General features: G+C 43.7%; 1 protein-coding gene across 1 annotated transcript; it reads right to left on the bottom strand.

The window, feature by feature from the left end:
• Nucleotides 1–4,029: 4,029 nt before the first annotated feature.
• Nucleotides 4,030–11,998, bottom strand: LOC102237562 (prosaposin receptor GPR37L1-like). Its single transcript, XM_005810637.2, has 2 exons — nucleotides 10,693–11,998; nucleotides 4,030–6,348 (listed from the first exon to the last, which is right to left on the bottom strand). The coding sequence occupies exons 1-2, from the start codon at nucleotides 11,290–11,292 to the stop codon at nucleotides 5,356–5,358; spliced, it is 1,593 nt and encodes a 530-aa protein (XP_005810694.1). The 5' UTR covers nucleotides 11,293–11,998; the 3' UTR covers nucleotides 4,030–5,355.
• Nucleotides 11,999–12,615: the final 617 nt, after the last annotated feature.

The following is a 12,615-nucleotide window of genomic DNA, read 5'->3' as shown; positions in this document are numbered from 1 at the left end:
ATCCTCACCTGGTTGTTGCTGTCTGCTCAAACAGTACCTTGGCCCCGCTCCACCTGCAGCTCCTTTACTCAGCATGTTTCATTAGGAGGAGCGTTTGCAGCCGATGAGGTGAAGGAAGCAGAACAGATTAGCATCAGACTAAGAAAGTTTACCTGCAGGAAGAAAGGTCGGCCTATCTTCTCCCATCATCAGAGGAGCTGCCTGCTTTAATAACTTTTATTTATTTAAGCAGATGAGAAATTAAAACAAATTCAGATTTACAATAACGACATGACAGGGAGGGAAGAGCAAATATGAACATCAAATAAACAGCAATCATTAACAACACTGTTGTATCAGTAATGTTTTTACAGTTTTATGACTTCAAGGGCATAAAATAAAATTGACATTAAATGTTTTAGTTGAATCATGAGCAGCTCCCCCCAGACAGACTCATTAGGACATTAAGTATTGATGTATCAGAAATAATTGGCTGGATTTAAAACAGTATAAAGTTTTGTTAGCTTTAGTTGAGATGTCAGTAAGAAGCAGCAACCCAAAATCAACAAACATTTCATTTTATACTTACTGATAGAAAAAAACGTATAAAAATTGTTCTTCGTAATACAGAACATTATCACAGAGGATGGTTTTTAATCAGAATCTAAACACGTCAGAAACATTATGAGCTATTCTCCATAATGAAACTGATTCTGGTCCAGTTCTTCATTCAGGTCTCCAGCAGAACCCACAGTTGCTCTGGCTGGTTTCTCTTTGACTGAATTTGAATGGAGCCATTTTCCCAGCCTGAGAGCTGTCGACTTAATGAGAGCTCTGTTTGCTCAGCGCTCAAAGGAGACCCCCAGAGTTCACTTGTGGGCTCCTGTGATGTTTCCCATGTCCTCTTGAAGGACTCAGTGAGGAAGAGGACGGGCAGTCCTTCAGCGGCATGCTGGTGGGCCTCCAGCCAGCTTCCACCGCCCGCCGTCTGCCTCTCAACAAACCACAGCCCACTGTGTTCATCCGGAACGGCAGGAAATGATGGGAAGTATCAAACTCCAGAGAATCCAAGATCTAAATAATATCTGGTGCAGCACTGAAATCAATGGAAGCACAGAGGAAACTACTGATCAGTAAAACATCTATGAAAAGACGATTAAACTGATTTTTGATGCACAGGAAAATGACAAAAATTCATGTCAATGAACAAAAACCCAGAAGAAGTGAGTGAAAATATTGGTGCATTGTTAAAGTTTTCAAAGGTTTTAGAAAGTAGCAGCCAGATGTGTGTTAGCACAATGCAGATGCAGAAAGACATCAGAGCAATAACTGGTTCTACCATTAATCTAGGAAAAGGTCAAAGGTCGTCTCCAAACCATCTGAAGTCCATTATTCTGCAGAGGAGAAGATTATTCCCAAGAGGAAAACATATCAGACAGATACTACATCCAAGCAGGCCTCTGTGATATTTCACACCCTGAATCAAAGCTTTATTTTATGCAGCTCTAATCTGAACAGTCGGATCAAATCATCTCCAGTTTCCTGTTTAAAAACACAAAGTCTCATCAATGAGGTTTCATTTGGACTTTGTGATCTTCATGCTGAGAACATCAGAGCTGCTGTCTGGTCACTGAGGTCTTCATGAGTAAGAGTTTTACTTTTTTATAGGTTTCAATGGAAACATCTTGTCAGTGAATGTATGTGTGAGGGTGTGTGTGTGTTAGTGTCCAGATCAGAGAACGACAGTCCAGATTCACGCTGATCCTTTTTCTGGACTGAGAGGAATCTGGAAGGAGCTGCTGGTGACTCTGCTAAGTATTGACCTTTACAGAACCGATTGGACGGCCTTTCAGAGATGATCCATTCGACTCTCAGCCCTTCATACAGTGTCATGTGGAGACAATCAAGATGAGGAAGAAGTTTCTACAGAGAGGAGCTAACACTGAGTCGAGATTCAGTCTTTCAAAAACTGAATCTCAACCCGCTGGAGGGACCAGCTCTCCCCTCAGCCCTGGGATACCAGAGAGTAGCTGCAGGATGTCAGTTGGGACACAGATGTCTGGTTTCCCTCCTGGACCTGTTGCCCCTTTGACCTGAAAAAATGGATGGATGATTAATATTGATAATTTATGATTTGAGTCCAGTGTGTACCCTCCTCTCGCCCGTTGACCTCTGGAGAAGTTCACCAGCTCCCCTGGTGAACTTATTAATGATAACAGTGAGATAATGGATGGATGACTGTATGAATCCATCAGCTGTTCTTCCTGTCATCACAAAACCTTCTGGGTTTTATGTACCTATTATGAAAAATATTTTTTTTTCTGAATGAGTGAGTCAGTTTCAGTTTGTTGCAGAAAACATTTGATCACATGACCTCTGCAGGATTAAAAGCTCAGTGTGGTTCAAACTGGGGACAGTGTTGGTTTTAGGGATATTCCTGCCTCTGGTTGAACTGGTTTCTGAGGAAACTGAGCAGTTTGGCTTTGAGCTTATCCTGCCGTTCATCCTCCTCTACATCTCGGCCTCTTTCTGCTCAGTGACGGGGGGCAGCTGGTGGGAGGCAGTGGGTTTGTAGCTTAGCAACTCCCTCAGTGGATGGGGATTGATATGCAGCGTTATTCAGCCGTCTCTCTCTGAGCTGCAGGAGGAGGGGGCCTGAACAAAGCGCTCCTTTTTGAGGCCTCCCCTCCTCCTCCTCTTTGCCCAGGCACAACGACGTGGGAGGACAAATATTTCAGCTCAAAGGAAACGACACGCAGCAGCGGCTCATGAACTGAAACTCAGACCAACGACGGCCTCCAGGTGTTTCGGCTTTATTATTATTTATTAATAACAGAACTAATATTCATGCAAATATTAAGGCCATAAATCCGCTGCTGGAGTTGGAGCTGCTGCTTTAGGTTTAATCTCAGAGCGCATTCTGTCTCTAATATCTGGCTTTTTGTTTGATTGAGATCCATCCATCACAGGACAACACAGAGACACAATCAACCCTGCACACATTTCAAAGACCAATCAGACCCAGAGAGAATGTAGGAACGTACATGGAGAACACATAAACAGTCAGGCTGGGTTTGGAGCCTCGGCTGTTTGTCCAGTCCTTCCAGTTTTATCCATAAAACTTCTTTAGAGCTTTATAGAACTTCTTCCATAAATAACTAGAGCTGCATAACCTCTAGTTATGGCTCTATACAACGATTTGGTCCAGAGCTGCATGTAGGATGTGAATCCTGGATGTTTACAGGTTTAATTTTAGATGGAGTCCAACCAGGGCAGAAAAATCCTACATGAATCATGACCTTTTCTGGATCAATGCACAGAATTTACTGTCCAGAATGTGGACAACCGCAGGTGGTCGGATTTATTTCTGTAATCAGAATTATGATAAAAATGAAATGGATCTCGGTGTAAACTAAATGTAAACAGAGATTTCTCAGGAAGAGACTGGATCTCAGTCAAACCTTCCTGAAAACAGAAATAAAATCTTTAAACTGATGGTTTTAGGAGAAACTAGTGTTTTTTTTTCACTAGTTTCTGAGTAAAAATAGAACCAAAGTTCAGCTTCATGGTTTCCGCTGCACAGGAAACTTTGTGAAAGAGCAACCAGCCAATCAAATCTCTGAATAAACCTGACCAATCCCAGTCTGTGGATCAGTCAGTCAGGGAGTTTCTTGTGTTTGGATCAAGTTTTAGTTTGAACCCGGAATAAAAGAAAATCTGAAGAAGGTTCTGGAAACCCGTCGGCTGAGTGAGGAATTCCTGCGTTTTCTCCAGAGCAACCGGTCACAGAGCGTCTGTGTTCATTCAGTCTGCAGGATCTCATTGTGAAGCCGTGACCTTCAGTAATCCAACAACAACAAAAAGGAGCGTCACAGTCAGGCATGGCGGGTCGGTGCTGCGGTGGGCGTGCAGCTGCTCAGCGCTCCTTTCAGACCCCAGTCATCCCCGCCTTCCAGACAAAACGCAACCAAATGGAAACCCGAAGTTCTGGAACCGGCACAGAGAAAGTTCTGAAAGTTTAATCTGAAATCACCCCAAAAAGTGTTTATCTTTATTTTCATTCTTTTTATTGAATTCACAGAGAAACATAGTAAAATTGAAGTTCCCTGAATCTGTGATTGTGGAGAAAATATTCAACCAGTCCTAAGAAGAAAATAGAAAAACGTGAAGAAAATGTTGAAAAGAACGGTTCTTCATGTCTGTGTTAGCAGAGAAATAACAAATGTTAACATTCAAGAAGAAAAGTCACATTTTATTGAAACAAAATGTAAAAAAATGGTCAGCAAAAACATGCTGTAAAATAAACAGCCATAATTCAGAATAACTGAATTTAGCCTCATTTTAGCAAAGTATAATTAGTTTCCATGTCGTACAGTACTGAGAACAGGACGGACAGAAATCCTGAACAAATATTAGTAAGAAAGGAAAATATGAAACTGGAAAACGGTTAGAATATTTATCTACAAACATTTACAAAGAAATTCTTCTAAAATCTGTAATTTTCTAACAAAAGTGACATAATTGTCTGCTCTACAGAACCTCCTGAAAATACTATTACATAAAATTATTTCTTGGGTTTTATTTTGTCCGCAATTCCAGAATAAATAAAAGGAAATCAGAGAAAACTTTTTATTATCTTTCATTCTTCTGGATCAAAGAAAAAGATGGAAAAAACCCCACAGAGGAAATGTGTCCTCAAAGTAGCTCAGCTCTTTTACTCCATGACAGATTTTTACTGTTTGAAAATGTTAAAATAAAACCCAAGAATTCATAATATCAAAAAGGATCTTTTTTTTCTTTTTTATTAAAAAGGGTTGTGTGGAGCAGTTCCAAGCAGTCAGTATCTACCCTGCTGTGGTTAACAGTTTGGGCCTCAGTCACCATGGCTACATTCACACAGCAGGTGAGCAAAACCACAGGACAATTCAGTTTTGCCCAAATCCAACTGTTTCACTGAAAGACCCAATTCTGATCTTTTCTGCCCCAATAAAATCAACCGGAGCTGCTTTCATATGTGGACCTGAATCTTATCCAATAGTTTTCAAAGGTTCTGCAGTCCGAACGGTCATGTCGCATTTTATCCGACATGCGTCATAATTCTGCAGCAGAAGAACCCAGATTTCAAATCTGGATGTAAACGACGTCTGAAAATGATAATAATGAAGTGATGAAATCAGTCTGAGTCAGTGAACGCATCACATCCAAACCCCAGAATATAGACAAAGATGTGCACACAACTGTAATGGAAACACAGCTACCTTTAGCCATGTGGAATGAATTCTGCATGTAAGACGCTGATTATTCATAACTACTTCACACAACCTCAATGTAGAAAACACAAACTATCCCTTTAAATGATCGTTTTGTGTTCTGGGCTCAGCAGGGCGTCCCTATGGCGGCTGCAGAGTCTTTCACTGCCTCACAAACAGCCTTTTCTGCCGCCACGCTCTTCATCGCCTCCTCTTTGCCAGAGGGAGCGAGGGAGGAAGGCGAGGGTGAGGAGGGTGAGGAGAGGGTGGGGGCGGTGGAGGCGGAGGATGAGGAAGAGGAGGAGTCAGGGAGGCACTCTTCGCAGCAGCAGCAGCAGCAGTCCATGAAGGCCTGGCCCAGAGAGCGGCAGAGGCACAGCAGCAGAACCGGCGTCGCCGAGCAGCGAACGAACAGCAGGAACTGTTCGACCAGAGCCAGCGCCGGCAGAACCAGAACCGGGGCAGACACGTAGGCCAGGGTGATGCTGCACACGCTCTGAGGCAGGTTACAGGTGACGTACAGGGCGGTGAGCGCCATCACGGCGGTACGCAGCCTCTGCTCCCTCACTTGCTGCTTCTTCTTCCCCGAGGAGGAAGAGGAGGAGGAAGAGGAGGAAGAGCACCTGCTGGTCACCTTCTCAGTGCCGGGTTTCTGCGGCTCCCGCTGGGCCAGAACCCGCCTGGTCACCAGGTCGCAGGCCAGAGTGAAGAGCAGCGGCAGGCACAGGTAGCAGCCGAAGATCCACCACATGCGGGCCTGGTGGTAGGTCAGAACCAGCGCGTAAACGCTCTCCGGGAGCTCCGCCCACGGCTCGCGGATGCAGGCGTCCACCTTTACCCTGTCCGTCCTTAGAGAGGCCAGGAGGGAGGCCGCTGGCTGGTGCTGCGGCAGGTCAGAGGTCAGCGCCGGCAGGCTGACGGTCTGCTGGACGAGCTGCCACAGCAGCAGCTCTGGAGCCCCCAGCACCATGGAGCCAACCCAGATCACACCCACCTTGGACAGGATGGAGCGGCACGGCTCCACCTTCGGCGTCTGGTGGGGGGAAGGCGAGGTGGCGGCGTGGAAACGATCGATGCTCAGAGCGCAGAGGCTGAAGGTCGCCACGCCCAGAGAGGTCACCTGACAGAGGAGACAGAACCAGACCAGTTTAAAACGTCTCTCTGGCTGCAATAAGACAGATTTCAGAACAAAATGGCTGAAGATCTGATTCCCTCTCAGCTGCACAGAAAATGTTCTCCAAAGTCATGTTCATTAAAATTTATTTCCAAAATTCCCTTAAAGCAGCAGTATAATGTAAAATCAACCGTTTTGATTAGATCATGTTGTAATGTTATTCCCTCATCAAGAAGTGATTGATTCTGGATTGATTCTTTCATGCATCTTTAAGAAATCCTTTAATCTCCATGGCAACCATTCAGCTGTCCACAGTGCCTGGTTGGACCTAGCCCCGCCTGTGAGATGCAGCTCCTCCCCGCCTCCGCTGTGCCTCAGCTCCTTCAGACTAGCCAGCAGCAATTAGCAAACACCTGGTGGAACTGCGTATCTGCTGGGCTCATTATCTGAACTATTTTTTAGTTCAGTCCTTCTAAGAATGGTTGTAAATGAGAGAGAAGCATTATTGTGATGATGTGCTGAAGGCATTGTGGCGGAACAGTAGGAGCTTCTTAAAGAGACAGAAGCCCAAATTCAAGATCTCAAATGACGAAGTCAAATTAGTTTTAAGTCATATTTGATATAATTAGCATTTTTGTGACAACTGAAGGTAATATAGTTACTTGATTATGCTACAAAATGGAACTATGTGCCTGGAAAAATACATACAATTTTTTATTTTTGCATCAACTGAACAGATAAACTCTATCTCAGTCTTATTCCTAACATTAACTTAAATAATCATCCATATCAAGACCAGCAACAACTCCAGCTAGAGAAGTAACTTCCATATTGATCCAGAGCAGAGGGAGCATCACCATGAACCGACGCCTTCTGCTCTGCAGGCTGACTGTTCATGGAGACTCGTCTGAGCAGAAGGTTGAAGATTTTGACCAAAAGAAACAGACTTCTCCTCCCTCACAGAGCTTAGTGAGATGAAACAGTTAAGACCCAGCTGAGGGTAATTACTGCTGAGATGTAATTAGCATGAGAAAAGCTGAACTAACAGCAGATGGGGGCCGCTGGCAGCCTGACCCGCTTAAACGCTCCTCAGCAAAAAGAGCAATTAAAGAAAACGGTCATTAATTAGCAGGAACCAGATTCCCTTGTTTGCACGAAAAGAGGTGAAGACGCAGAGCCTTGATGAGGCCGGAGGGCCGACCTCGTTACGGCCCGCTGCAGACGACATGCTCCTACAAATGAGGAGAAGCTCCAGTTCAGGGACCTGGGAGCCCAGCTGGAGCGCTGCAGAGACGGGAAACTAAAATAAACTCAACCAGCTGGTTGACTGTAATGGACAATTTAACTTTTGACTTTGTACTTGTTCCTTATTGCACTTGATATTTAATCACTAGGTAGAATAGAACAGGGATGTCTGTTGGATATCAATAAAGTGGTGTAACTTGGAGAAACTCGGTATGTGAAGGTCATGATAAGAGGTGGGAGAGGGAAACAGGGCGGGTGGTTTCAAAGGAGAATATATGTTTTGTATGTGAGAAGCTCTGAAAAATACTGTTGATATGACAATGTTCTCCTTGTTATAACAAGATTTAATAAAACTCTAAAAGGCAAGGGACTCAGTTCTCATCACCTTATTTAACAGAAAATTCCATAAAGTTGATGTTGTTGCCTGGATCCAGCGAACGGAAGGACGAGAGGACAGGAGCCAAGGGGCTGATCACCCTGATCATCAGTCTCCAAACTATACAGCCTTCAAAGATGGGAGTATTTGGACCCTCTTACCTGCTGCCTGGATTCACAAACTTCATAGAGGAGGAGCCAAAGTGTTTGGGTGTAATGTGGGATGGGTGATGGCCAAAGTTGGGACTATGGCGTCTGATCCTTGGCAACAGAAGCTGGTTCTCAGGATGTGGAATGTCACCTCTCTGGTGGGGAAGGATCCTGAATTGGTGTGTGAGTTTAAGAGGTTCCAGCTAGAAATAGTTTGACTCACCTCGACACACGACCCTGGAACCTGTCGCCTCGAGAAGAGTCGGACACACTTTGTTTTGCAGTTGATATGGTCCTATTGCCTTCATCCGGTTATGATCTACATCTTTTGCTGGAGTGGTTCACAGCTGAGTGTGAAGCAACTGGGAGGAGAATCAGTGCTTCCAAATTTGAGACTATGGTCTAGAGCCAGAAAAGGCTAGCGTGCTGTCTCTGGGTCTGGGAAGAGGTTCTGCACCAAGTGGAGAAATTTAAGTATCTCTAGGTCTGGTTCATAACTGAGGTAGAAATGGACTGAGATCGACTGATGGGTCGGTGCGGCATCTGTAGTGAAGTGGGTGGAGTATCAATCGGTCGTCGTGAAGATACAGCTGAGACCTAATTTGTCAGGGAGACTTTCTGTGTCTGAGACTTTTCTTCTAACTCCAAGGACTGGTTGCACCATTGTGACCTCAGAGTCTCTCCAGGTGAACTGTCAAGACATCAGGTGACATTTGCGACTAAAGTGGAAACACTCTTGTTCCGTGAAACCAAGAGTTGTGTTTAAATCTGTGATTCTGCTCCAAAACAACTAAAACATGGAATTAAGTTCTACCTGACGGTCCTTCCTGACCCAGTAATCCAGGTCACAAACTTAAAATATTTTTATTTTAGCTTGAAGACGTCAGAATCTGAGTCTCTGTCTTCACTCAGACCCAACTGTGGATCTTCTGCTCTGCACCTGCAGACAAACAGCCCAGATTTGTTTCTGTTTGTTTCTGAGATCCGACAAACAAGAGTTGTTTCATGCTTCACAAACAGAACCAAAGAGGCCAAACGGGTCACAACAGCCCGCTCTGTTCAGAGGGAAGCCGTCTGGAGCCAGGGACAAAGAGCCATTCATCAGTTTGCTTCACAGTCGGTCCAACATGAGGAGTAAAAACAGTTCAGATGGAGTGAACTGAATGTGTTCACCGGCTGGACTCTGAGATCAGGAGATGAACTCTGAATATTCCATCAGCATTAAATAATTACGATAAAATCCTTTAAAAAGCAAAAGCACCAGCCAATAATGTCATAAACCATAAGACAATCCGTCCGTCATCTATGCCTTCTTATCCCCAAGTTAGAAAATATTATACTTACAGTTTTGCCCCAAATGATCCAAAACAAATGGTGCAAAACAAATTCACATACCTCAGTCAGAAAAAAATAACTAGTGAATATTTGTTGTTGGTTCAATTTTGTCAAACACTGAAAGTCAGCTGCCATATCAGAGGTAGTTAACTGTGGAATTAATAAACTCACCTTTTCTCACTTTTAGTGAACATTGTTTAACATTATCAAGGTCAGTGAAGAAGATAGAAAATGTTGATTAATACGATAATTGAAACCAGAGTTCATATATTTGCATTATTCTGCTGTGTTTGGCTGTTTGTCATGTGGCTTCAGGAGGAATTGTAGATATGATTTATGGTCATTGTTAATAATTTCTTTGAATTGTTTAGAATTGTTCTTTAAGTGCTTATTCTGTTTGTCTTACTCTAGTTTATGTGCCTTATGTGTTAGTTTGGGTTAAACCATCCAGTAGAGTAACTATAACACAGAGAGGTAGTCTACATGAACCCCTGTGGGTTTCACTCCTTTGGAGTTTTCAAACATATAGTCTTAAAAATGCCGTCTAATGGTGGATTCCTGAGATACTGTTTGTTTCTCTCCATGTAGCTGCACGGTGCTCTACGCTACAATATGGTAGCAGTTATCTGTGTTGCTGTGTTTTATTGGTAATAAATGTTTGTTCCACAAAACGAAAGTGGTGTAATTTTAATTTACTTAACTGTGTGGAAATTGTTGACACATCTTTTCAAACTAAGACTACTGCTGCTGCAGCAAAGAAAACCAGTTAAGTGAAGAACACACAAACTCAAATCAATTGAGATGCAAACTGAGGAACCTTTTTGGAAAAAGATAATTTTTAGGAGTAGTTTTACTGCGGCATTGTTTAATTTATCTTGAGTAACATTTCAGAATATTTTACTTCGTGAGTAACTTCACTGAACAAACATCTTTTAACCAAATATGCTTTAGAAACACTGCATTTGAATTGGTGCTTTGGATAATCTGATCAGTGACCTACATGTGCTTTAACCAACTAATAACATCTTTTTACATTTTTCTTTCTTCATAATTGGTTTTATTTAAATGGCCAGAATTATGACATCATTTTTCGATTATTCTGTTACATAATAATAGTTGTTGCGGTTTGGAATTTTATTTCTAAACTAAATAAAATTAAAGGTGGAGTTGTATTATTATTGAATTAAACGGAGTTTTTCACCCGGATACAACCTGCGGAACACCTGCGCACTTCCACTCTCTCACCTCCAGGTAGGGCACGAGCCGACAGGACAGGTCTCCTAGCAACCGCTTCAAGGTGAGCTCGTGAAAGATGACCACGGGCAGGCAGAAGAAGAGCACGAGGAAGTCCCAGAAGGCCAGTCCCGCGAGGATGCAGTTCCACGCGCTCTTCAGGTAGAAGCTGTGCCACACGATGCACATGAGCGCGAGGTTCCCCACGAGACCCGCCGCGAACAGCACGAGTGCGAGCAGCAGCACCGCGTACGCCCAGTAGGAGGCATCCGTGACCGGGAGCAGCGGATTCAGGAGCCCCACGGAGGAGTTGGCCCGCGGGGCGGAGGAGTGGCGGTGCGTCCGCGGCGTGGTGAAGAAGCCGCTCGGGTCGTCGTGTCTGTGGGGAGGACTGTTCTGGGAAACGGGGTCTTTTCTCCTGAGACTCCCATCTTTGGCTCCTCGAGTGACCCGCTTCAGGCTGAAAGTTTCCGTCCGGTTCGGCCCGGTCCTCTCCTCTGTCCCCGCAGCTAAACCCGCAGCATCCTCCGCCTGGAAGTTTGCAGCTGTGAGGACATGACGGAGGTCCGCGCTGCGCAGAAAGAGCAGAAAAACGCAGCAGAGAAGCCTCATGGTTCCGCCGAGCCGCTGCTGTCCCTCATCTGCTGAGACTAAAGCAGGAGACAAAAGTCCATGAAGCTGTGCGGGAGTCGGTCCAACCGCCCTGTGGTCCTGATGGAGAAGTTTCAGAGTCCAACCAAGTTCAGCATCCAAGTTTACAAAAACAGCACAGAGGATCCGGTCAGACTTTTCAAATTAAAGGCACGAATTAAAAAAAATTTCAGAATTACGGAGGACAGTGAGGGAACAAAATGGAAATTTAAATGCTAAAAACTATTGATTAATTTTAAATAGACGTGTTATTTATTAAAAGCAGGTTACTCTGAATAAATTACACCGATAAGAGGTCCATTCATTCCAGAGACACGGATTCATTTCAGCTGAAGAACAATATCAATAAAAACACAAATGAAATTATAAAATGTATTTAATTTCGTGCAGGACATATGAATACTTAGAGGAACATATAATCACATTTCTATTGTTGATATCACAGATTCATTTATGTTAGATTTCACCACAGAATAATTTTTTTAGTGTATAATTTGTTTACTGTTGTGTCCTTAAGGGGGCGTTATTCCACCAACAAGCTGCTTCACCATGCATGTCTGTGCTCATGGCTACATTTTGTGCATGCATGTTTTCAGGAGCAAAAACTGAGACAAAACTTCAACTTATCATTTAGAATAGAATAGAATTCAACTTTATTGTCATTGCACTGTCACAGGTACAAGCAGCGAGATGTAGTTTGCATCTATCCAGAAGGGCTCTACGAGATATAGATATTTATTTACAGATGTACAAGACTATGTATGTATGGACTATGTATGGCTCCACTTCTGCTTTGAAAAGCAGAAGTGGAGCCTCCTACACAACCAACAAGAATGCAGCAAGTGGTTACGGGACGGTACGTGAACAACAAAACACTTGTCTTTTCCAGCAGCCATTAAGCGGCACATACAGTGGTAAGGCCAGCTGACCAAACATGCTGGAGCTCCACTGGGGTTGCTAGGTAATGGGCTGGACTTTGCTGGTGTTGCTAGGTAACATGTTGAGGGGCAGTCCCTGCTGATTTCTGACGTTATAGTCTGAAGATTTTTGAAGCGCCTCATTTAACTGAAATTTGGTTCTTAGAAGCAGCTGAGACCCAAATGGAAGAACAAAGATGTGCACAATGTGTATTTTTCATATGGGTCCCCTTTAAGGGACTGGATGGTGTTAAAAGCTCCTAAAAGCTCAGAAAATTAATTCTGATTCCCTCTGCTTCTCTTGTCTAGATGCAAATCATCTGGCTTGAGACCAATTTTGTCTCGATAAGCAATCTGCCAGTCATCC

The sequence above is a fragment of the Xiphophorus maculatus genome, chromosome 20 (genome assembly GCF_002775205.1).
Source record: "Xiphophorus maculatus strain JP 163 A chromosome 20, X_maculatus-5.0-male, whole genome shotgun sequence".
Classification (NCBI taxonomy): domain Eukaryota; kingdom Metazoa; phylum Chordata; class Actinopteri; order Cyprinodontiformes; family Poeciliidae; genus Xiphophorus; species Xiphophorus maculatus.
Note: the sequence above shows the minus strand (reverse complement) of the source record. Positions and strands in the feature narration are given on the sequence as shown.